General features: G+C 44.1%; 1 protein-coding gene across 3 annotated transcripts in view; it reads right to left on the reverse strand.

Moving 5' to 3' along the window:
- Positions 1-26,269, reverse strand: part of TOGARAM1 (TOG array regulator of axonemal microtubules 1) — a 1,826,974-nt gene that overhangs the window by 1,597,849 nt on the left and 202,856 nt on the right. For 2 of the 3 annotated variants that reach the window (XM_044074275.1, XM_044074273.1), the window contains exon 2: positions 8,892-9,054. In XM_044074275.1, coding sequence (XP_043930210.1) covers positions 8,892-9,054 — 163 coding nt within the window. The remainder of the gene's footprint in view (positions 1-8,891; positions 9,055-26,269) is intronic. The other variant, XM_044074274.1, reaches the window with a different exon arrangement.

Genomic DNA, 26,269 nt, shown 5'->3' on the forward strand with positions numbered 1-26,269 from the left:
GCGACAAGCCGAGGTACCAGGAGAGTAAATTGTTGGTGGATTGCTATCATTGTGTTCTTTGTGGTTTTTATTTGTTTTTTTATAATTTGAGTTCTTTGTGTTTTTTATGTTAAAAAAGTATCTGTCTCTGCATTTTCCTGTTCAGATTCAGAATCCTGAATCTTTTCAGGAAAAGAAGAATCCCTCTTTTTTTTACTAGAAACTATTTTACGAGAAAAGAAATTTGAGAAGGAGTAGATACATGCTTGGTTTTCCATTTCTTTTTGACAGGAAAAATGGGGCCAGCCATGTTACTAATGGCAGCAGTTGCTTCCCCAGGGATGAGCACAGGTTTCTGACACAACACAGAGACTTTCCCTGTTCCCTCTCCCAGAAAAGGCAAGAGTGGCTCACCCTTGTCCACTGAGGGGACTCCAAAAGCTGCAGAGGATGTTGCTAACCCCTGGTCCATAATGGCTGTACGTGCTTCAACAGGGGGCTCCAAGGTAAAAGATGAGTGGTCTAAGATACAGCAAATGGTCACAGCAGAGTCACCACCAGCAGATGAGGCAAACTGCAAGCCTGCTGTGGTGGCAAAGCCTGTTTGCTTAACTACTACTTTTTGTAGCTGGACGAAGGACCAACCATGGGACTGGTGTTATGTTCTATAGTCAAGTCAAAAATGGTGCCTCTTTCCAGGGAAGACAAGGAGCAACTACCAGTAAATACTTCTAGTCTACAAAAGTTACTTTTTTGACATAAAAAGCACTTTAAAACACTATACCAAACCCACAAAAAAAATAAACAATATATTCACAGAAACATTGTTTTCAATTACTTTACACTACTTTTAAACTGACAGAAAAAATGAATGCTGCATTTAAAAGTATGTTACAGTCTCCAGAAAGGCCATTAAAACGCAATACTCCTATCTTTAACATATCTTTACTAAAAAGTAATAAAACATCAATACCATTAAGAAAATGGAAGTTTTTCCCTCAAAGGGAACTTAACTGCCTAACAAAGCAAAATACAAGCTGACTTTTGATCTCCGAATGCCTTAGAGGAGTGCAGTAGTAAATCTCTAAACGGCTTTGCACCCAAACATGTGTTTTAGTCAGCTCAGCTCGAGCTGCTTGACAGTCTGGGTGCATGGAAGATGCTCTGAAGCTTTGGAAATTGGCTCACTGTTATACCTTTGGCAGGATATAACCTATATAGCTACGGCTACTGCAGCAGTGATCAATATGATGAACATCTTTTTTTACAGCATTAAGTATGCAATAAAGAAAATCAGTGAAAGAAACTGTTAAAGTCATGTATATGCAGTAAGTAATACAAAAAGTACAGTTTTGTACCTACCATAAATGTAGATGTCCGATAGACATGCAACTGCAGTCATAACATGTGGGTTGTCCTGCCTCAGGCAGCCCTCAGTCGGCCGGATTCCAAAGTCTGGGTCTGACGTCGGCTGATGTCGCATTTCTCTCCGACGTCAGAGCGGCTGGAGTACATAAGCATCAGCCAACGCCATTTTCTTCAGTGTTTCTTGCCCCAGATGTCAGGTGCCCTCCAAGGAAGTCTGTAATCAAATTGGTAGACAAAAACAAGATTCCAGACAAATAAATGAACAATAAAACAAATACACCATAACAGATATCCCCAGCTAAGAGTAACAGGGATAGGAGTGGACCCTAGGCATAGAGGGGTATGGAGGGAGGGAAAATCCGACTGCAGTTGCATGTCTATCGGACATCTACATTTATGGTAGGTACAAAACTGCACTATGTCCTTCAAGAATGCAACTGCAGTCATAACATGTGGGTAGAATACCATAGCTTAGCTGGGGGAGGAGGAATGCTCTAGGAAAAAGATGGTGTGGCAATCAAACCCTGCAGGACTGCCGAAGCAAAGCCTGCTCTGGATCTGGAGTATAGAGGGAGATTGTAGTGTTTGGAGAATGTATGCACGGAGCTCCATGTAGCAGCTTCTAGAATGTCCTTAGTAGACACCCCTCTTAAGAATGCTGTAGAGGTGGCTGTAGCTCTGGTGGAATGTGGTCTGACATTGGCTGGAACAGTCTTTCCATGAAAGGAATAACAGAATCTGATGCAATGACCAATCCATTTTGAAATAGTCTGTTTTGAAATTGCTTTTCCTTGGACTGCAGGGGCGTAAGCTACAAAAAGTTGTTCAGAATTCCTACTGGCCTTGGTTCTGTCCAGGTAGTATCGAAGTTGTCTGTGAATGTCCAAGGTATGCAACAGTCTTTCCCCCTTATTCTCAGGATTGGGGAAGAAAGCAGGCAGATGAATGGCTTGATTTAAAGAAACCCTAGATACCACCTTTGGCATAAATGTAGGGTTGGTCCTTAATGAAACCCTGTCTCTGTGAAAAATTATGAACGGTGGTATTGCCATTAGGGCCTGTAGTTCCGAAACCCTTCTTGCTGAGGTAATTGCCAACAGGAAAGCTGTCTTCCATGAGAGAAATTGCAAGTCAACTGAAGCTGCTGGCTCAAATGGAGGTAGAGTCAGTTTTTCTAGGACAAAATTTAGGTCCCAGGCTGGCACTGGGGCCTTTCTTGGTGGCTTAATGTTCTTGATTCCCCTGAGGAATTGCCTTAGCAAAGGGTGTGAAAAAACAGGAGGATCAGTGTTGTATCTAGCTGAAATAGCTGATGCATGTATCTTTATGGAAGAATATGAGAGGCCGTTCTTTAGCATATCTGCCAAATATTCCAAGATGAGTGAGATGTTCAACAATGATGCATCATGTCCCTTGCTGGTATTCCAATTGCTGAATCTTTTCCACTTTGCTAAGTAAACCTTTCTGGTGGATGGTCTTCGAGCCTCTGTTAGTATCCGCTGAACTTCCTTGGAGAGAGATAGGTTGAGGTTATTTATGGGATCTCCCAGGCTGTTAGCTGCAGTGTCTAAAGGTTTGGATGTACTGTTTCGAAATTGTGTTGAGTCAAAAGTAGAGGCCATTGGGGAAGGGCCCACCTCCTGGTGTGACATATGCTCCGTAGTAGTGGGTACCAGTGTTGTCTTGGCCAGTCCGGAGCTATTATGATTCCCTTGGGTCTCTCTGCTTTGATCTTTAGTAATACTGAGGTCATCAGTGGCAGAGGTGGGAATGCATAGATTGTTAGGAAGTTCCAGTTGAATGAGAGAGCATCTATTTTCCAAGCTTTTGGATGGTATGTCCTTGTGCAGAATTTTGGTAGAAGATGGTTGAGGTGAGAGGCAAATAGGTCCACTTCTGGCCTGTCCCATGTCGAAGTGAGTTGTGTGAAGACCTTCGGATGTAACCTCCACTCATGTGGATCTGTGAAATTCCTGCTTAGGCTGTCCGCCAACACATTGTCTTTGCCTGGAACAAACTGGGACGGTAACTGGATGTTTAGGCTCAGTGATTTTTCCCAAAGAAGCATTGTCAGTCTGCAAAGGGGGTAAGAGTGGGTGCCCCCTTGCTTGTTTATGTACCACATCACAGTGGTGTTGTCTGTCCGTATCAGTAAATGGCCTTGCTGAAGTTGGTGTTGAAAGGCCTCGATGGCATGCATTACTGCCAGCATTTCCTTTTGGTTTATATGCAGATGTGTTTCCTTTGGAGACCATTGTCCTTGTATACACCTGCCTTCCATGTGCGCCCCCCATCCAAGGTCTGAGGCGTCTGTGGTCATGGTCTGTGTTATCTGTGGTTTTGAATGACATACCTGTGTTTGCCTGGCTCACCGAGGCCCACCATAGGAATTCCTTTTGTAGGTATGGAATGAGCGGTATGATTGTCTCCAAGTTGTTGCTGTGTTGAGACCAAATGCTTTTTAGGTACCATTGAAGCTTTCTCATGTGTAGTCTTGCTAATGGAACCAGGAGAATGCAGGATGCCATGTAACCCAGGGCCTGTAGGAATCTCCTTGCAGTCATCTGGGTGAGTTTTGCTAAACCTTTGAAGTAATGAGTTAACTTCTCTTGCTTGTCTTCTGTCAGGTAAGCCATTTGAGAGGCTGTGTCTAGTTTGGCTCCTAAGAAGATTATTTGCTGGGATGGCTGCAGTCTTGACTTTTGGAAGTTGACTGTGTATCCCAGAGCTTGAAGTAATCGTATGACATAGTCCAAGTTTTTTGTCAACATCAATTTGTCGTCCGCTTGTATGAGGCAGTCGTCCAGGTACAGGTAAATTTGTATCCCCTGGAGCCTGCAATGAGCAATTACTGAAGCCAGGCATTTTGTGAATACTCTGGGCACAGTAGATAAGCCAAATGGCAATGCTGAGAATTGATAATGCTCTGGCCCTGCAAGAAATCTGAGGTATCTTCTGCAGCTGTGTCTGATAGGGACATGCAGGTATGCCTCCTTGAGGTCCAGAGTAATCAGCCAAGACCCCTTGTCCAGCATGGGAAGGAGTTGCTGTAGAGTCAGCATTTTGAACTTTGGTACTATGAGAAAGGTGTTTAATGCGGACAAGTCCAGTATTGGTCTCCATTGAGATTCTTTTCTTGGAACAAGGAACAGTCTTGAGTAAAACCCCTGGTCTTGTTCTTGTTGTGGAACTCTTTCTATTGCTTTCATCAGAGTCAGCAGTGTGATTTGCTTGATAGCCTCTGCCCTCTGGTTTTGTGGTAGGTTTGGCATGCCTTGTTTTCTTGGCAAGGTATGAAAATGGAACCTGTACCCTCGGTCTATAATGTCCAAAATCCATTTGTCCTTTGTCAGTCTGTGCCAATTTTCTGCAAACAGAGATAATTTCCCGCCCAAGGGAGCTTCCATTTGTTCCCTGGTAGGCGGAAGTAGAGGAAAGTCATTGAGATTGTGGCTGTGGGGCAGGTGAAACCCCTGCGTCACTTCTTTGGTTTCCTGGCTGCCATTGTCGTCCCCTGTAAGGGCCTCTGTATTGGCCTCTTCCTCGGCCACGTCTGTTTTACCCCTTTGAAACTTTTCTGGATTAGGAAAGGACCAGTTTTTTGAAGGCCAATTCCTACTGAATCTGGGGGGTTGAACCTGGAGGAAATCTTTCACCGTCTGAACTGATTTTGCTTTTTCTTCGATGGTCTTTAACACATCCTTAGCATTAGCACCAAAAAGCTTGTTCTTTTCCAAAGGTGCATCCAGAAGTTTTGCCTTTACATGATCTGGTAGAGGTTGATCTTTTAACCACGCATGCCTATGAATGACTGCCCCTGTCATAGCTGCCCTACATGAAGCTTCCAGTGCATCATATCCACACTGCAGGAAGTGATTGCTTACTTGCTGAGTGTTATGTACAGCTTCCTGCAAAGCCTTCCTGTCTAAAGGATCAGGAGTGGCTAATGTTTTTTGTAAATCTTCTAACAGGAAATCCTGATATTGTAACATATGAAAATGGCAATTCAAAGCTCTCATAGATAAGGTAGTGGATGTGTAAACCTTTTTGCCCCATCTCTCTAATGACCAAGCTTCCCTGTTGGAGGGCAATGGATTTTTAGAGGTGGAAGCTGAAACTCCTTTAGGCCCCTGTGAAATAGTTTCCAAATCAGCAGTATGGGCCCTGAATAAATGGGAATGAGTTTCAGGGACCCTGTAATACCTGTCTGGCTTGGCTGGAGCAGGAGGAAGAGAATCAGGGGTAGCACTAGAGTCAGAATATAAATCATCCAAAACATCAAGTACAGGAGGAATAGCTAAGGGCCTGTGCTGTGGCTTCTTAAGGAAAGTCCTAAGGCGTTTTCTGGAATCAGAATATTCCTGTCCTTGCCACTTGAAATGTTCCCTCATGGTATGCAGAACTTCCCCAAAAGAAATATCCTCAGGAGGGGAGGCAGAGGGGATGGAATCATCTGCATCCGAGTCCTCATAGGTCTGGAAGAGCTCTTCCTGGCTATCAGAGTGGACAGAGCCCTCAGAATCTTCATCTGAAGGAATAGGGTCAGAGGGTTCAATCCGGGGCCTTTTATCAGAAGGAGGCTGGGATCCTCTCTCAGGATGGGACTGTGAACCTCTAATCATAGAAATTAAGTCAGCAGCCATGGACATAATTTGTGTCTCTGGAGTAGGCTGAGGTAAGGTTTTAGTAGTAAGATGCTTTGTCTTGCTGGCTGCCTTAGCCCTAGTGTAGGCCTTAATAGACATGACCATAGGAGGCCTGGCAGCTCCACATGCAGGAGTGACCTTGTCTACAGCAATGGTCTCGGGCATTTCCTCGGTTTCGGTATCCGGAGGAAAATCGATAACTGGCGCCGGAGTGATGTCCGGGATCGGAGTCGTCGGTAATGCGGTGTCTTCGGTTCGGAGCGGTGGAGAGACCGTCTCAGAGGGAACCGGAGCACACGCGCTGGGTTTTGGCGTGGAGTCGCTTCTTGGGAGTTTGCGATGTCAGGAGTTCCGACGGCATGATGTAAGCAAATTTATCGCCGAAAAAATCTTCAGCGAACTCCGCCCGGCGCCTGAGAGTGTGCTTGTTGAAGCAAGCACAGACTACACAGGCCGAGACGTCGTGGTCTGGGCCAAGGCAAGGAAGACAGTAGGAGTGGAAATCCTTATGAGGTATTTGTTTACCACAAGAAAGACAATTGTTAACTTTTTCAGTAATTTCTGACATTGGCTGAGGCAAGAAAAGGTCCCCAATGAGGTACTTAGCTTTTTTGATGACTTTTGATGACTTCGGTATCGAAGAATACAGCAGCTGACCGACCGGCACTTGCGAACTGCTTCTGCTTCGGGCACCGCGCGGCAAGAAAGACTGAAGAAAATGGCGTCGGCTGATGCTTATGTACTCCAGCCGCTCTGACGTCGGAGAGAAATGCGACATCAGCCGACATCGGACCCAGACTTTGGAATCCGGCCGACCGAGGGCTGCCTGAGGCAGGACAACCCACATGTTATGACTGCAGTTGCATTCTTGAAGGACATCTGTACTAAATTCTCAAACTGCAAAAAGAAACATTACTGCAATTTAAATTCAAAAATAAAATGAATTATAAAGTGATATTGTTTTATAGTATTTATGAACTGGAGAAGCTGCTGGAATCTTTAATGCAAGACAGTATTGCTAGCATATGCAAAGTATGGAGAAGTTACTGCTTAAAGAAAGTTAAGTAGTAGCTGTTGTAGAAGTGTTGGGAAAAGTTCTACGGCAGCACAAAACCAGTTTTCAGAAATAGTGTAGAAAATGTACTCAAGAGAACTGCTGCACTGGCTTTCTGTGAAATTAAGTCAGACAATTCTGAATTGTGTGTACAGAAAAGAATAGTGACTGCACTGTGTGTTCCAACTTAAAACCTAGACAGTGTACAAGACTCATAAATAACAAGTAAGTTTTCCTGAGCAGTGAACTGCTGATGTTGAGGATCTATTATAATTAAAATTTTGCTTTGTGCCCATACAGACACTTGCTCCAGCAATAAAATGAGTCTTTGTGGTACTTTAGCGGATGCTTCGAAAACATTTTCTGTTGGTGTTATGCTAGAAGCTTCCTTCAGAAAATATCTGAATTTGATTAGTTTGCTTGAACAAAACGCTGGTGACAGTTTATCAAACTGAAGTTTGTGTAAAGTCCTGCCTCAAACATTTGAGCCTTGTGACAGACAGGAGGAGATTCAATGCTGTGTAATGCAAGAAAGAACACTGTGTGCAAAAGGTAAAATTGCTTGTGATATTGCAAATTCCTTGTACTGAAAAATGAAAGGTAAAACAGGTGGTAAGCAAAACAATAAATGTGTAGCTCTCATGAAAAGCAAACAAATGCTGATCTTTGCTAAGATTCAACAACAACATGGGTCCAGAAAAGCAACAAGAATATATACATACACCGATGTTTCTTTCAATAGTTATATACTATACCTCCACTTCTATATGTAGCATATGTGTGTGTGTGTGTATATGTAGCATGCCAGCAATTATATTAATAATTTTGCAGAATGGAATAATACTCGCAGCATCTTGCCCATATATTTTGGAAGGACTTTATTTTTAGTATTGATCTACGGTTTCTATTTCTATCAAATATTATATTCAGCTCTTAATCATTACAATTTGTTCTACTTTTCTTAACTAGATATATTTTAATTTGTTTACCTTGTTTTAATATTTTAAGTATTTTTTTTAATTTCCAAATAAACACTGACATATTTTAAACTTCCAAAGTGTGCTTCTAGTCACTTTCCAACCAGTTGCTATCCATCTTTCAAAAAATGTTGTTATTCTCACTAAGAAAAATGTCTCTGTTTTAACCATGGGTCAGGTGTCTGGTTATTTTATTGGTCTGATCTGAACCCCTCAAAGAGCTCCTTATAAGTCAACTAGTTACATACAGTGTACTGTTGCCAAAAAAGGTCTTTTAAAATAAATTTTCCATATGCATACAAGTATCAAGGATGCTTTTATGTTTTGATATTCCAACACATTCTTACATCATATTTGATGATCACCCCTTCAAGTAATTCATTACTACCCTGAGGACAGAAATTAAAAATGCTAAGCCACCAATGTTATTCAATTCATGTTCACAGAGAAATATACCTAACATTAAACTTCCGCCAGCCATGCCAGGCATCTCAGTATTTGTGTAAAGATTTCTCATTCTCAATAGAAGCCAAATCACAGTTCTGGGCAAATATCACTCTCACTGCATTTTTGTTTAGGTGCTCCTTCTTCATAAACATAGCACCAGTATGCAATTTTACAAGCCTAAAGCTGGGGACTTTTAGCCACACCTTTATCCTTCCTCAAGGCTCCACAAATTTCATATTACAATTTTATGTATCAAATATTTCATATTACTTAGTTATCCACTGACACACATTTACTTAGTAAGATTTATTACTTTTCTTAATATCTCTTACTGATTATGTAGCACAAGTGTAATGTCTTTTGAATCTGAAAAAAAATGTTACACTTCCAGCTTATTACTTAAAAAGAAAACATTCTTACCAGTGCTTGAACGGTTTCCAGCAGAATTAGCATTAGTGAAGTCCAGACCATCATAACTCATCATATTTCGTAAAACAGGCTTTCTAGTAAAGAATAAATCATCACTGGCTGGAACTGTATGAGATGGTTTTGACTGTGGTGGAGGAGGAACATCACTGTGCTGCTATGACAAAAACAGTAAAGAAAACAAATAAATGTCATGGACTTCATTGGTAGGATCTAATATATCATTACTAAAAAACTACAGTTGTATAGGTAAACTTACCACAGCAGTAGCTGTTTGATTAAGTCACTGTTGCAGTAGCCTAAGCTATATGGGTTATAAACTGCATATTATACCATGACCCCCCATTAATATTCCAAAACGTGCACGCTGATTCTCAGAGAGTGGAATAATGCAAACAGAGACTCCTAAAAAGATATCATTCTGAACTAAAGGGGCAGTAACAATCTAATAATCTAGGTAAGGGAATACCTTGACTCTCTGCAGCCTCCAGTGGGCTGTGACAACTGATGTGTATGTGGTGGACTTCCTGGAGGCTGAAGTGAACTCAAATGGAGGAGTCTAGAACTGGTAATAAATGGCTGCTACCTAGACGGTAAAAAATCCTGACTTTTTGGCGATTCTGATGTGAAATAAGGTGTCTTGGAGGTCCACAGACCACACCCAATCTCCTTTATATAAAGAAGGAATTGTTCATTGCGCCATAATTGCACTACAAGACTTTAAGAATACATGCATAAGTTACTTAGAACTGCATGGGCTACAGGTTCTTAGGACTTTCTTAGTACTAAAGAATAATCTGGAACAGAATCCTGAATCTCTCTGGTCTAGAAGAACACCACGGATGGCTGTTTTGCTGAAAACAAAGGGCCTGCCTTATAAGGTCATAGGCTGCAGTAAGCAATAGGCCAGTTTAAGCCTTCTGAAACATAGCCACTGCAATCTGTCTAGCACATACAACTAGTTTACTTCCCCCTGCCCATAATGGGGGAAAAGGCCTGGGATAAATCTGCATTTTTCTGTCCATTCATCTAAGTTAGATTTTAAGATTGGGTAGGCTGTGCTTTGCAAAAAAGCAGCAGTATTTCTTTTTTTTTTTTTTTTTTATACAGAGGTGGGGAATTATTTGGGAGAGAAACATCTGTTTTGCCAAAAAAGACTTAATGGTGATGCTTTAATACAGACTTTGGTCTCTTGATCTCATAACCATAGCCAGGTCATTTAGTGCTCTGTGCAGTTGCCCAAAATGGTATCCACACCTTAATGTCAATTTGAAGAACAAAAAAAAAAGTCTAATGCAACAAGCAGCTAGCTTGTTACACTTATATTACCAAATACAGAGAGCTTCAGCCCTATAACCAGGATGCAAATGCAGTATAACCATTCCTTTATGAATGTTGGTAATACACTCATGCACCAATGGCACCCCCCTGACAGATTATGCTTGGGGCAGATGTTCTACTTGTGTTAATACCAGTCTTGTAGCATGCAACAGATTAAGCACAACTGGATTATTTACAGCTTTGCAGGTCACAGGCATGCATCACACATAAGAGTCTATAGGAGACAGACAAGAAAGACAGGACTGTTAGACACTCTGGGTAACATAGGGAGTTCACAGCAGAGATTTTTTGGTAGGGAATTTCTGTTTTTTTTTTCATGACAGGTTAGGCATGTGTACAAGTACGTAGTGAAAAATAATAATTCTGTTAACTACCCTAACAACAATGATGCCATAATATGAACAGAAGGTAATCAACTTTAATAGCTGGGTTTGTTTTGGATGACATTTGAAGGGGGTACAATATTTGTCAGCCTGGGAGGATATGGTTGACAAGGTACGCCACTTTGTCAGGGGTGGTCTGAATTTGTCTCCTGTTAGGCTTACAAATCTTGATTAAAACCCCTTATCTGCCACCATAGTTCCATTATTTAGGCATTATCAACCTGATAAACCTTACAACAAAGCAAAACTAACCCAAATAAATATAAAGGTATTACTGCTCAATGCCAGGAGTTTAAACATTCACTGGAAGCTCTCCTCAGTCACCATGGTGAATGTAGACATCTGTGCATTTACTGAGGCATGGTTTAAAGCCACAGAGAGCAACCCAGCAGTGCAGGGCTATAATACCCTTCATATATGTACGCCGGTTACTGCACAGGAAGGGACAAAGGTGGAGGTGTCTTAATTTACATTAAATATAAACAGTCTCACAAGCTTATCAAATAGAAATGAATGATTGAGCTTCTCCACATCCAAATTACCATAGTACAATGCTCAGCAATGTAAAAACTCCCTCAACAAAATAAACAACTCGGGACTAATTAAGTCAACCAAAATCAAATTTGAAGTAAAAATATCCTCCCATGCTAAGGACAACCACAAGGCATCTTATAGTTATGTCCAAACCTCAAAGGCAATAGACAACAATATGTCAAACTAACTGAAAATAGAGCCACTTATAATGATTGCAAATGAAGCCACCTATAATGAGACTGTGGACATGCCAAACCTACTGGCTGATAAATTCAGCTCAAATTTTACCCCATTTTATCCCTCAGACACCTCTCTAGAAATACTCACAACCACAGCTCCCCAACTATCACCAGGGAACAAATCCACAGTGCACTTTCCAAGGCAAAAAAAACAATACGTCGATGGGACCTGATAATATCCCAGCATGCCTCCTTAACAGCATGAAAATTGATCTTTAGGGTCCTCTAGAAGTACTATTCAATTGTAGCCTCTGAAAAAGGCTTTGTGCCAAGTGAATGGAAGACTGCAACTGCTATCTCACTATACAAGGGCAGGCCAGCCATGGGCCCAAGAAACTACAGACACCATAAGCCTGATTAGTCCTATATGCAAGGTCATGGAATGGATTATCATGGACATCATAAATAATGACACAGGAAACATTCAGACTCTTGGTCCAACTCAGTTTGGTTCTGTCAAGGGAAGGTCATGCTTACTCAACCTGGAGGACTTCTTCGAGAAGGTCACCAAAGCGATGGATGAGGGCAAGACAGTGCATAGGGCCCATCACAACCAGGCAAAAGCATTTGACACAATTCCCCACTCAGGCACTGTAGACAAGTTCACTGAATTAGGTATAAACCCCTACCATAAGTTATTCCTTAGCTACCACAAAGCCAATACATAATTGTGAGCTCATTACTAATGGAGCCAACTACACCGAGACAGAAGATACAGCAAACCTACAGTCAAACAGATTTGGCTCTAACTTTACCCCTCTCTTTCTCCAGCTTCCCCTGAGGAAATACCATCAAATAAAACCCAGCTGTCACTAAGGAACAGGTCCTCAATGTTCTCTCTAAGGCCAATAACACTGTGCCTGTTTGCCCAACAATATCCCAGGCTGCCAAACAGCACAAACATGTCCTATCAGGTCCTTTGGAATCTGTATTTAACCATAGCCTCCAAAGTGCTTCATGCCTTACAAAAGGAGAATGGTAACAGCTATCCCTCTGCAAAAATGCAGGATATCTACATTCCCTGGAAACTAGACACCCATAAGTCTCGCTAGTCATATATGCAGAGCCATGGAAAGAATTATCATGGAAATTATCAATAATAATATAGGAAACCTCCAGACACTGGACCTAACAAGCCTGGTTTCGTCAAGGGCAGGTCATGCCTACGTAACCTGGTGGACTTCTTTGACAAGGTCACCAAAGCAATGGATAAGGGAAAATGGTTCACACTGTCTACCTTGAATTGGCCAAGGCATTTGAAAATACCCTACTTGGGCACTGTTGACAAACTCAAGAGATTAGGTATATACCCTTACATTATCTGGTAGATAGCCAGCTGGCTGATAGACAGGACCCAGGAGTCCATCTCTACAAAGAGGCATGTCAGCTGGGTCTGCTCCTTTTTGGCAACTACTTCTCTGAAGTCAATGCAGACATCAAGGGGCCTCTGACTAACCAAATTTGCAGACAAATTAGGAGCAGTCAAAAAATCCCCTACAAACATCATGATCTCCAAGAAGGGCTGACACAGACAAATTTCTGGTGTCAGATTCACAGACTACAGCTAAATGCCAAGAAATGCATAATAGCATCATTTGGGGAGTCAGCCACTCCTGCTAACTACCATATTGACAACACACACCTAAAAGTCAAGCCAGTAATCAGGAACTTGGACAAATGTAGACAGCAATCTAGCCTTTGACCACCATGTGTCTATGGTAGTGAGGAAATCATTCTCTGTTGTACAATTTATAAACTTATAAAAAAATAAAAAGTATGGCATCTAGGTCCAAGAAGGTCACTGTTTTGTATTCGACAGTCATCAGACCTAGCCATACCTCTCAAATGTCAAGATTTTTGCCTCATATTTTTGATCTGTCCCTCATAAAATCTGTGGTTTTCCAGATGTTTCTTGCAATTGAGGATTGAAGTCATTATACAATGAGAGGCATTTGAGTTTCAAACTTCATATCCTTCAGAAAATGCACGGTAACCTTGCATTCTATCAATTTTCTAAGTTTATAAGAGCACTATTTAAAATCTGTTCCTATTTTTGGGGCTTTGTCCAGATTATTTTTGCCCAGAGGTTGAGAGCTATGGACCTATCATATGTTCATAGGTAAGTACTAGGATTGCTGCCCTTGAAGGCCATTTTAAACCTAGCCAATTTCCTTTTTTTGTTCCTGAATTAACCTATCCCATTTGGTTAGACTGCCCTTACCCATCCCATGGCTGACAATTATGTATTTCCCAGACTGAGAATAACAGGGATCATATCATAGATAATTTGAGGGGACATGTGCATGGGATAAAGCATTTAACAGCTGCCTCTGCTCATTAGTACTACAGGGGGCAGTCCTAGGGTAAACTTTCTGTCTCTCATTCATACAGCCAAGTTGAACTTGAGTATGGACGGGGATAAACTTTGTTTTATGTAGATGGGGAATCTGTTCTAGAGCAATGGTATCCCTCTGCGAGAAATACCTGCCCCTCCAAACTGTTCTGCTGATGTTGTAGAAGAGGATTAGAGCCCTAGATCGAGTATTTCTGATGCCACTTGACTTGCTGATGTGCAGTAAATTTATCAGTTTTGGGTCTTTTGCCTTTTGTCACATTTTATGCCATAGAGCTTTTCTCCATGGGCCTCCAATGAAAATGGGTTTTAGCTCCGTTAGACTATCCTGGTTAACAAATGAAATTAAACAAATGACAATTAAAATAAAATAATAGTATACTGTGTTCTATTACAGGCCTAATGAGGAAAATCTAGAAGATAATGAAATTAGAAGTTGTGTACCTACCATAACGTTCCATGTTAGTTATCTTCTCTCGCCTTCTTTCTTGCTGGATGGGTTCGGAGCCGATCCTCGGCTCCGACTCGGCACTTGCTTTAGCTCGAGAACTCCTTTTACCAGCTCGAGGCAACCCTATATCCCATGATGCAAGGCGGAACTACCTCAGATCTCGTTTGGCAGCTAACTAACCTTGCTAAAGACTATCCTAACAGAAATAGGAACAATGGTTCCTAAAAGAAATCCTCTAACAACGTCGGAGGAAACAATCTAATAGGAACTCTCCAAGATCTGTCCAGGCCAGGGGAAGGAGGGAGGGTTTAAGAAAGAAGGCAGAGAAGACAACTAACATGGAACGTTATGGTAGGTACATAACTTCTAAATGTTAAGTTGTCAATCTCGCCTTCATTCTTGCTGGATGGGACTGCGTCCCTAGCACCTGTGTCCCGGGTGGCTCAATGGAACAGACTCTTGAGAACTGTGGAACCAAAACTGGCCCTATCTCTAGAGGCCAAGTCCAACTTGTAATGAGAGACAAAGGTATGAGGTGTGGCCCAAGTAGCTGCTGCACAAATGGTATCAATGGGTAGTCTATCCTGAAAAGCTGCAGAAGTGGATAGACTCCTGGTTGAGTGTGCTTTTGGCTTAGAAGATAGCTGTTTGCCCCTGAGAGGGTACACATAGGAAATAGTGGAAGTCAACCATCTGGATAAGGTCACTTTAGATACTGGAAGACCTATCCTGTTTTCTGCATAGGAGACAAATAATTGGTCCGATTTTCTGAATTGTTTAGTTCTATGCAAATAGTACCTGAGCTGACGATGGACATCCAAAAAATGCAGTTTCTGTTCAGCTCTGTCAGAATAGTTTGGAAAAAAGACTGGTAGATCTATAGATTGGTTAATGTTGGTTTGAGATACGACTTTGGCAAGAAAGGAAGGGTTAGTTCTTAATGATACCCTGTCCTTATAAAAAACCAAATAAGGGGAACGGATGCAGAGAGCTTGAATCTCGGAAACCCTTCTTGCAGAAGTGACAGCCAGTAAAAATATAGTTTTCCAGGTCAATAACTTCAAAGAACATGAAGCAGACGGTTCGAAGGGAGGTAGTATCAAGGATGCCAACATTAAGTTTAGATCCCATTGCAGAGGAGGATGCTTTATAGGTGGTTTTAGGAGGAAAACTCCTCTGAGAAAGGCCTTGCATAACCTATGAGACATAATGTTATTGTCATGCAGGCCAACATGATACTTAGAAATAGCAGCCAGTTGTACTTTGACTGTAGATGACGAGGATCCTGAATGAAAAACCTCCGCCAGGAAATCTAAAACCGAATGTACAGGAGCAGTAAAGGGGTCAATATTTCTGGAATTGCCCAAATAGAAAACGCCGCCACTTGCTAGCATAAACAGTCCTAGTGGACGACTTCAAGGAAGAGACTAAAATGTCTCTGACTGAGTCCGAAATCATCGGTAGCCTGGCTAGGGTAGGAAGTGGAGCAACCAAGCAGTGAGGTTGAGAGAATGAATGGCCCGGTGCTGCTGACCCGATTGGTGGATCAAGAGATCCGAACTGGGTCCAGATGCCAGGGCTGCACCAGAAGGTGATGATGCAGAGACGAAACCAAATTTGTCGAGGCCAATATGGGGCAATGAGGATCAACTTGGCTCTCAAACGGTGGCTTTCTGAATGACTTGTGGAATCAAGGGAAAAGGAGGAAAAGCGCAGAAGTCCCGGGCCAATCCTGGGTTAGAGAGTCTCTCAGAGGTTGGCCTGGAAGGGAAAGAGAGTGAAGAAATCGGGCACTTGTTGTTTTGAGGAGTAGCAAAAGATCGCAACAAGGAGTGCCCCACTTCAGAAAAATCTGATCCACTACAGATTGATTGAGAGACCACTCGTGAGGCATCAGAATGGATCTGCTCAGCCTGTCCGCTAATAGGTTGGACCTGCCGGGGATGTGCGTTGCTATCAGAAACCGCTGAGAAGAGATCGCCCACTGCCAAAGTCTGAGAGCTTCGACATAACGGATAGGACCTGGTCCCACCCTGCTTGTTGATGTACCAGACTACGGACATGTTGTCCGTCTGTACTGCAATAGTCCCGTGGGAAGAAAGTCGTTGAGGGCTTGCAACGTTAAAAGCACTGCTCTCATCTCCAGGACATTTATGTGCAGATGGTATTCTATGGGTTGCCACGTCCGTGGACCATCCTGCCCTGATAATGCCCCCACCCAATCAGAGAGGCATCCGTAGTGACTGTGGCAACTGGAGGAGGGGAATAAAGGGTCGGCCCTGATGAAGAAGAGGGAAGATATCCACCAGTTCAGATGAGCTCGCACGACTGTGTTACCAAGATTTCGTGCCTCATCGGGAGACTGTGGTACGACCACTGCGTGAAAAGCATCCACTGCAGAAGACGCATGTGGAAGCGAGCCAGTGGTAGAAGAACAATGGCCGCAGCCATAAGACCTAGAACCTTCAGTATAAATCTGGCTTTGATCTTGTTGCTTTGCAAAAGAAGCGAACAAATTTTTGGATGTCCAGAATTCTTTGATCTGTTAGTCTGGCTAACATTTTACGGTGTTTAATTCTGCCTATAAAGGTGATAGATTGGCAAGGCAGCAGAGAAGATTTTTCAAGTTTACTGAAATTCCCAAACTCCTGCAAAGCTGTAGAGTGTAGTCTCTGGACTGAAGAAGCTGACACTTGGTGGTGGCGGAGAGGAGCCAGTCATCCAAATAGGGAAACACCTGGAATCCTCGACGTCTCAGATGAGCTGTGACCACTGCCATGCATTTGGTAAACACTCTGGGGGCTGAAGTGAGGCCAAAGGGCAGGGCTCTGAATTGGTAATGACTGGTCCCTAGCCGAAAGCGGAGAAACCTTCTGGAGCGTCTGTGAATCTTTATGTGATAGTACGCATCCTGAAGGTCTATAGAGCACATCCAGTTGTCCTTGCCCAGAAAGGGCAGAATGGACTGAAGCGTGACCAGAATCTGGCCTTCTTGACAAATCTGTTCAGATTGCTCAGGTCTAATATTGGTCTCCAATCTCCCGTCCTTTTGGGGACCAAAAAGAATCTGGAGTAGACGCCAGATCCTACCTGGTCTGCTGGCACAGTCTGGATGGCTCTTTTTTCTAGGAGCTTTGAAACCTCCTGTTCTGCCAAATCCCTTTGACCGGGTGAGATGTCTGGAAGGGATTGAAGAGGTACGGGAAACCTTTCGAAGGGGATTTTGTAACCCTCGGATATAATCGACTGTACCCACATCTCTTGAGATAGGGATTGCCAGGCTACTGGGTACAGCGAAATCCTTCCCCTGACTGCCTCCAAGGGTGGACAGCCGGGCAACACCTCAGGGATGCTGAAAGGGCTTCTCAGGAAGAGACTCCCTGTTGCCCTGGTTCTGAGGACCCCCCCTGCCTCTAGGGCGGCGTCTATTATTGTTACCCCCTCTGCCTCTGGGGGTAAACTGACCACGTGTGCCCGGTGTAGCTCCTTGGGCTTTTCGGAACCACATCTTCCCCCCTTCTGACTCTTGGGGTATGGTCTAGAAGGAGTGGAAAACTGGACTCCAACGGCAGAAAGAGTTTTACCGTCCTGCTCACACCTGGTCAAGGTATCCTTCACCTGAGGTCCAAACAAAGCCGAACCATCAAAGGGGGTATTAGTGAAGGATGCCTTAAAGGGGTCCACAAAATTACAAAGCCGCATCCAGGCTTGGCGTCTAAGAGCAACTCCTGTGCCTGCGGCCCTGCTCGCTCCATCGGCCGCATAGGATATGAGCCGCATGGAGGAGTTAGATATGGAATTCAGGATAGCAAGCTGCGAGGCAATCTTTTCCTGAGCCCCAGCAGCAGAAGGATCCTGGACTACTTCTCCCAGTTCCTTGAGAACATCTCGTTGAAGCCTGGTGAAGTGACAAAGATAATTCAGCGAACGCATAGCAAAGGTCGCTGAAGAAAACATCCGCTTTCCATACCTGTCCATGGTCCTAGAGTCCTTATTAGGAAGATGGACAGGTACTGAAGGATCCGCCAATTCCTTCTTAGTGGCAGCCGCCACCACCATAGCATCCATTGGAACACCCTTGGAAAGGAACTGTTTGTCCGAAGGGGCCGTAATGAATTTGGATGGTCTTCTGGGGACAGGTTCCACAGAATCTGGAGCCGCCTTACACAAGCCACTACCTGCATGAGTGGGTCGAAGGCGGAGACACCCAGGAGGTGGAGGGTCGGGATCCAAAGCCTCCAGGTATACCGACTCATCCTCGGAGGGGTCAATGGAGGCCAATTCCCCTCTGTTTGAGGAGCTCAAGGATGTCTGAAAAGAGACATCCTCAGAGGGGACCATGGGAACCCTCCGACTCATCTAAGTCGGTATCAGATGTAGTAGACTCAGGGGAGTCTGTGTGTTTCCTCTTACACGTCCTCTTCCGAGGGGTTCCCCTGCAGGATCAGGAGAAACCTCGGAAGAGGAGGAAATTCCCAGTGGGGAAACCTGGGGCGATGGATCCCTGGGCCTGTGAGCAAGAGGTTGGCAAGAGGCATCTGCAGGCACTGAAGAGGGAGGAGCTAGAGGGATGGACTGTTGACCAGGCTCAGAGGCCAGGACACTCCTCATCACCTCAAAGGCTCCTCTCCCGGGAGTCCGGAACACACCCGCTCGAAGAAACAGGAATGGCCGGCTCCAAAGAGAGAGAAGGCTCCGAGGCGATGTCGGCGCCGAGCTTACCAAAGCCGAAGCCCCAAGAGGGAGAGCGGGTCGGACAAGGGTCCGATGCCACTAGCCCCCTCGGAGCAGACAGTGGAAACCCGACGACCGGATCCCTCCAAGGAAGGTCTCAAGGAGGAGATCGGAGCCGAGGACGATGGAGGATGTATCGGCTCCGGCATCGAAACAGTCGCTGTCCCGAGAAGCTCCAGCTCCAAACTGCGGTGTGGAGTCGGAGGAGGAAGTTCAAGGATTGGGGCTATAGCCGAAGTCTGTTGAGACGGGCTATGGAGCATTTGGGCCAGTGCCTGAGACTTCAACAGCCTGCTTACCACCCTCTCTAAATCGTGGTCAGACAGCCTGGAAGATCTCGAAGATCGGCTCCGATGGCTCCGCTCCGACAAAAGAGGAGACCCCGGAGCTGAGTGGATACTCAGTATAGAAGGGGACCGGGATCTCTTACGGGTCGAAGCCATCGGAGCCGAAGTCCCTTGAATTCCAGATGGAGCCGAGGATATCTCGGCTCCGATGCTGGATAAAGTGTCGGCTCCAGCCGGAGCCGACAAGGCCACAGTAGTCAGGGTATCGGAGCCGGTCGGCGCCGAACCCACTACTTGAACAGCAGATGTATCGGCTCCAGCCGGAGCCGATGTCGGCTCTGACAGAGCCGGAGCCACCAGAGGAGTTTTGGACACTGTAGCCTGAGCCTTCGGTGGTTTAGAAGGTTTTCCTAACCCTAATTTAGGAGGAGAACCTTCTGGCTTAAGTAAGCCTCGGAGGATAAGTTTATTCCTCCTTTCCTGCAGGACTCTCTGGCTAAAAGCATGACATAAAGCACAGGAGTCCTGCAGGTGCAAAGGCCCCAGGCAATAAACACAAGAAGTGTGACCGTCTGTCAGAGACATTTTCTGACAGCACTGGTCACACTTCTTGAAGCCTGAGACCTTGCCTTCCTTAGACATCCTAGGAGGATGGAAACACAAACAATCCCAACAAACACACAAATTAATCCCTTACACAAACACACAGGAAGGGAATAACCAATGGGGAAGTAGGCTGACTAAAAAAACTTTAGACTAAGATTATAAAAAAGTTTGAAAACAAGGGAAAAGGGTGGGCTGTAACTAACTACAGACTAAACTGACACTAAAAGGGAAAAATAACCCCCTAACTACTCTTTTTCTTATTTTACAAAGAAAAACTTACCTCAGCTGGCAAAGGAGACCTCTTTCGCTAAGTGGCAAACGAGATCTGAGGTAGTTCCGCCTTGCATCATGGGATATAGGATTGCCTCGAGCTGGTAAAAGGAGTTCTCGAGCTAAAGCAAGTGCCGAGTCGGAGCCGAGGATCGGCTCCGAACCCATCCAGCAAGAATGAAGGCGAGATTGACAACTTAACATACCTCTTTTTGACCAAAAAAGTTGTATCTTAAAAAAATGATATCTCTGGTAATCAGATGGGCAAGGCAAAAATACTTCTTAATGACAGTAAGAGTTAGTTACCCAAGAAGGTGCCCAGGCTTGTAATAACAATGTCTAGTTTAAGGGGGCATAAATTATGTGGTAGTTATGCAAGAAAAAAAAAACAAACAAAAAATGGTGGCACCCTGTGAGGCAGCGGCTGTGTCGGCTTGTTCTAGAGATATGCTTATTTTGTCTTCTTTTGCACAAAAAAACCTTCAAACAAACCAGTTTCTGTACTTCCAATTGAAGGTACAATAAGTTACAGCAGACAAAAGTTACTAGAAATTGAACAGTCGACATCAACTCGTTGATGGATTGATGTCTTGAAGTCTGCGGAGTGTCTGGGACCTACTACTCTCACAGAGTCACAACAGCTGTGTATTTTAACTTTGCACACTCTAATATGCCTGAATCTGGTAGAAGAAGGTTCTGGAACATGCTGGACAAAGAAAAAGAGAGGAAGATGTCAAAGAACAAGGAGAAAAGGATGCAGAGCATGTATTGCTGTTAAGCTAAAAGCAAACCCTTACAGACCTGCACTACCAACAAATACTGCTGGGTAATGTGACACCACTGGATAGCAAGATGGAATAGTTTAGACTGGAACTCTGGAATAAGAACAAAGTGAGAAATACTTGTTTATTTTTGTTTATTGAGACATGGCTGCATGACAAGATAAATGACAGTGCTATAAACTTTGAAAGTCTCACGCTGTTTCATGCAGACAGGAACTAGTTATTGTGTGGAAAGGCCAGTGGAGGAGGAGTCTGCATCTATGTCAACAAAAGATGGTGCAGTAAAGTACAGTTGTGTACACTTACCATAAATGTAGATGTTCAAGTGTATTCACTGTTGCAGTCATTACATTTGGGTAATCTGGTGGCAGGTTGCCCTCAGTCGGCCTGATTAACAAAGTCTTGGGTCCTGTGTCGGTTGCTGTCCCTTCTTCCATGACGTCAGGTCGTCAGGGGTATAAAACATGCAGCCGACGCCATTACATCAGTTTTTCTTGCCCCAGATGTCAGGTGACCACCCAAATGGGGAGCAAATAAAATTAAACACACAAAAATATACCTCCAACCAAAAGCAAATACACCAAAAAGGCTTTTAAGCATAGTACAAGAAAGTGGGGGTATAGTCAGAGAAAAACAGGGGACTGGAGGGAGAGTAACCAGGACTGCAACAGTGAATACACTCAAACATCTACATTTATGTTAAGTGCACACAAAGTACAGTTTTGTACCTACCATAAATGTAGATGTTCGAGGATCCACATTGCTGCAGTCCTAACTATTGGGTAGTCCGCTGTCCAGTGATACCAAAAGTATATGCTGGCTGGCGTCGTCGCGGCGCCCGGTCAGAGATATTGACGCCGGTACGCGGCTCATTAGACTGGCCCAATACGTCAGGGTACTAATGCGCATGACGGCGTCATATCCTCAGTCTTTTCTTGCCCCAGATGTCAGAAGACCCTAAAAGACAAGGCCAAACCAAAACACACCAAACATACCTGCACCAAAATATAAACAATATATACAAAGGTACCAGAATATAATCTCACCTACACAACCACCCCTAAACACAGAGGGAAGGAGGGAGGTAATTGGACTGCAGCAATGTGGATCCTCGAACATCTACATTTATGGTAGGTACAAAACTGTACTATGTTCTTCATTCCACATTGCTGCAGTCCTAACGTAGAATCCCAAAGCAGAGGTAAGGGAGGCTGGCAAATCATAAGGAAGCAGGAGCTGATAACATGCCTTGCAAAATAGCTGTGGCAAAACCAGCCCTAGACTTAGAGTAGAGAGGAAGGTGGTAATGCTTAGAGAAAGTATGCACTGAACTCCAAGTAGCTGCCTCCAAAATATCCTTAGTTGCCACCCCTTAGAAATGCTGTTGAAGTGGCAGTAGCCCTAGTGGAATGAGGCCTAATCCCAGCTGGAATCTCTTTGCCATGATGGGAATAACAAAATGCAATGCAAAACCCAATCCACCTAGAAATAGTTTGTTTTGACACAGGCTTGCCCTGAACTCAAAGCAAAAGAAACAAACAACTGCTGAGACTGTCTAAAATCCTTAGTCCTGCTTAAATAATAACGCAATTGCCTGTGTACATCTAAAGTGTGCAAAATCTTTTCCCCTTTATTTTGGGGATCTGCATAGAAAGTAGGCAAATGAATAGTTTGGTTTAAAGCCACACTAGAAACCACCTTAGGCATAAAGGAAGGATTAGTACGTAATGATACCCCATCCTTATGCAAACTCAAAACAGGCTCAACCGCCATAAGGGCCTGTAACTCAGAAACCCTTCTTGCAGAAGTAATGGCCAACAAAAAAGCAGTCTTCCATGACAAGTATTTCAGTTCAGCAGTAGCTGCAGGCTCAAAAGGTTGTAGAGTAAGTTTTTCCAACACAAAATTGAGATCCCAAGCAGGAGTAGGAGCTCACACGGGGGTCTTATATTCTTTGCCCCTCTAAGAAATTGCTTGAACAAAGGATGTGAAAACAATGGTGGGTCACAATCATAGTGAGCTGAAATTGCTGCAGCATGAATCTTAATGGAAGAGAAAGACAAACCTTTGTCCAATAACTCAGTAAGATATTGAAGAGCCACACTCAAATTAGGCTCCGAAATCTCCAAATTCTTTGCTGCAGTCCAAAATAAAAATCTCTTCCATTTTTTCCTTGTACTAGGTCTTCTGGCTTCCATAATCACATTTAAAACTTGTTGAGGAAGTTGAGACCTGCTGTCTTTCAAAACAGAATATGCCAGGCTGTTAGATGAAGAGTTTGAAGCTTGACATTGAGCAGATGACCGTCCCTCTGAGACAATAGGTGTGGAATCAAGGGTAAAGGCCATGGAGGCTTCCTTACCAGACTCCTCAGTAATGGGTACCAGTGCTGCGAGGCCAATCTGGAGCTATTAAAATCATCCTTGGCTTGTCTTGTCTGACCTTTAGAAGCACCTTTGGGAGAAGAGGCAGAGGTGGAAAAGCATACACATGAAGATTTTTCCAACTGAAAGAAAGAGCATCCACTTTCCAAGCTGTGTGATGAAATCCCTTCGTGCAAAACTTTGGCAGCTGGTGGTTTAGTGGAGAAGCGAACAGATCTATGTCTGGAGTTCCCCATGACACTGTCAATTTTGAAATACATGAAGATCCAGTTTCCACTGTGGGGATCCATGATTTGTCTGCTTAACACATCTGCTAAGGAGTTCTGTGCTCGGCAGAAACCTTGCCTGAAGAGTTAGTTGCAAGCTGAGCGCAGTCTCCCATAAAATCATTGCTTGCCTGCACAATGGGTAAGAATGTGTTCCCCTTGTTTGTTGATGTACCACATGACAGTTGTGTTGTCTGTTAGAATCAACACCTGCCCTGGAAGAAGTAACTCCTTGAAAGCCATTAATGCAAACTGGACTGCTAACATCTCTTTCATGTTGATATGTAGATGCTGTAGTCTGGCAGGCCACTTGTCTTGTATCCACTTTCCATCTAGATGAGCTCCCAAGCAATGTCTGAGGCATCTGTCGTTAGAATCTGACTTGCCTCTGGCGGGTCACAGAGAGTCCCTTGTTTAGGTGACATTCCTGAGCCCACCACAAAATTCCTTTTGAATGCAAGGTATTATTTGAATGACAGTGTCCAAATCCTGGCAGTGCTGTGTCCATAGATTTTGAGATACCATTGTAGCTTCCTCATATGCAGTTTGGCATTGGGAAGCACCAGAATACAAGATGCCATGAACCCTAAGGCTTGAAGGACTGTCCTTGCAGTCAGCCCGGACTGAAGAGATAATTGATGGAAGTAACTGGAAAGATTATTTTGTTTGTCCGGGGTTAAAAGGCCATCTGGGCTGCTGTATTCAGTCTCACACCCAGAAAGCACATGTCTTGAGAGGGTACTAGACTGGACTTTATTTCGTTCACAGAATACCCTAGGCATCTTAGCACTGCTATGACATATTCCAAATGCTGTAGAAGGTCTTCCTTTTCTTGAGCCAGAATCAGGCAGTCGTCCAAGTAAGGATAGATTTGAATTCCTTTTAGCCTGAAGTAAGCTATCACTGGAGCCAGAACCTTTGTGAATACTCTGGGTGCAGTAGATAAGCCAAAGGGCAATGCAGAGAACTGATAATAAGAATTTCCAGCTCGAAAACGCAGATACTTTCTGCAACTTAGTCTGATAGGCACATGAAGGTAAGCTTCCTTGAGATCTAAAGTTACCATCCAGTGATCTTTGCCCAGCAGAGGTAAAAGCTGTTGTAACGTCAACATTTTGAACTTTGGAATGTCCAGATAAGTGTTGAGGATAGATAAATCCAAAATTGGTCTGCACGTGTTCCCCTTCTTTGGTACTAGGAACAGGCGAGAATAAAATCCTAGGCCCCTTTCTGGCACAGGAACTGACTGAATGGCTCCTATTTGGAGCAACAGAAGCCTCTGTTCTTTGTAGAGGAGGAATGTCTGGCATGCCTTTGAAAGGAGGCAAGGTATGGAAATAAAACCTGTAACCGTGGTGAATGATATCCAGAACCCATTTGTCTTGGGTAATAAAATCCCAATTTTCTTTGAAAAGAGACACCCTTCCTCCTAGAGGTGCAGAATGTACTGGCAGCTGAAAAGGCAGGTCATTGGGTCTGCTGGACTGACCCTGCCCTCACCAGAAGTCTGAGCAGGTGAACTCCCTGTCCTAGGCCTAAAAGAACCTTGAGCTCTGCCCCTACCACGTCTAGACCTACCCCTAGACTGGGAATCATAAGCAGGATAAGTCCACCCCTTAGTAGGCCAATTTCTACTAAACTTGGAGGCTGCACCTGCAAAAATCCTTAACAGTTTGCATAGACTTAGCCTTGTCCTCCATTTTCTTTAAAACTGCTTCCACAGGCGAACCAAACAACACGTCAGACTGTAAAGGAGCATCCAAAATCCTTGTCTTAACATGCTCAGCTAAGTTCTGATCTCTCAACCAGGCGTGCTCACGAAGAACAGAACCAGTGGCAGCCACCCTCGAGGAGGCCTGCACAGCATCAAAACCACACTGCAAAGAATGCTTTCCCACTTGTTCAGAAACATGAACTAAATCCTGCAGCTCTTTACACTCAATACCTTCAGCCAGAGCATCCACCTTAGACTTCAATTGTGAAAGGAGATAATTCTGATATTTTAACATATGAAACTGACAATTCAACGCCCTCATGGCTAAAGTGGAAGAAGTGTACACTTTCTTTCCCCATCTATCCAAAGCCCTTGCCTCTTTATCAGGAGGAACAGGATTTTTAACCACAGAAGCCTTCACACCTTTAGGCCCCTGAGAGACAGTTTCTGGGTCCGCCCTAGGACTCTTAAAAAGATACTTATGGGCATCAGGCACCCTCAGGAGGCGAAGCTGAAGGAGTAGAATCATCCACATCAGAATCAGAATAAGGAGGATACTCCTGCAAGTCCTCAGCAGAAGACTCAGAAGCCTCCGAACATTGCTCAAAACTCTCAAACTCAGGTTCCACCCTAGGCCTCTTATCAGGAGGGGGCATAGAACCTCTAATCATAGTAATCAAATCCTCTGCCATTTTTAGCATATGCTTCTTAGGCAAAGACCCTGAAACACTTGGAGAAACCCCCACTGAAGCTAAAGTAGGCCTGCCTCTTAAAGAAGCCTTGGCAACAGAAGGCCCTAACCACCTTAGGAAGAGAGGGAAGAACAGCCACCTGAGAAGCCCCTTCAGCCTGGCCTACTTCCTGAGAGGACACATCCTGCAACAATAAAGTTTCTCCCTGAGACTCCAAAGAAACTCCTGGCAGAACCTCCGGCTCCACTGAGCCCTCTAAAGAACCGACGTCCGGGACTGTCGGTTCTTCCCCTCAGGCTTCGCTGCTTTGTCCTTGCGCTTTTGGCTGAAGCGGCC

The sequence above is a fragment of the Protopterus annectens genome, chromosome 6.part0 (genome assembly GCF_019279795.1).
Source record: "Protopterus annectens isolate FY-2018-M chromosome 6.part0, PAN1.0, whole genome shotgun sequence".
NCBI classification, from domain to species: domain Eukaryota; kingdom Metazoa; phylum Chordata; order Ceratodontiformes; family Protopteridae; genus Protopterus; species Protopterus annectens.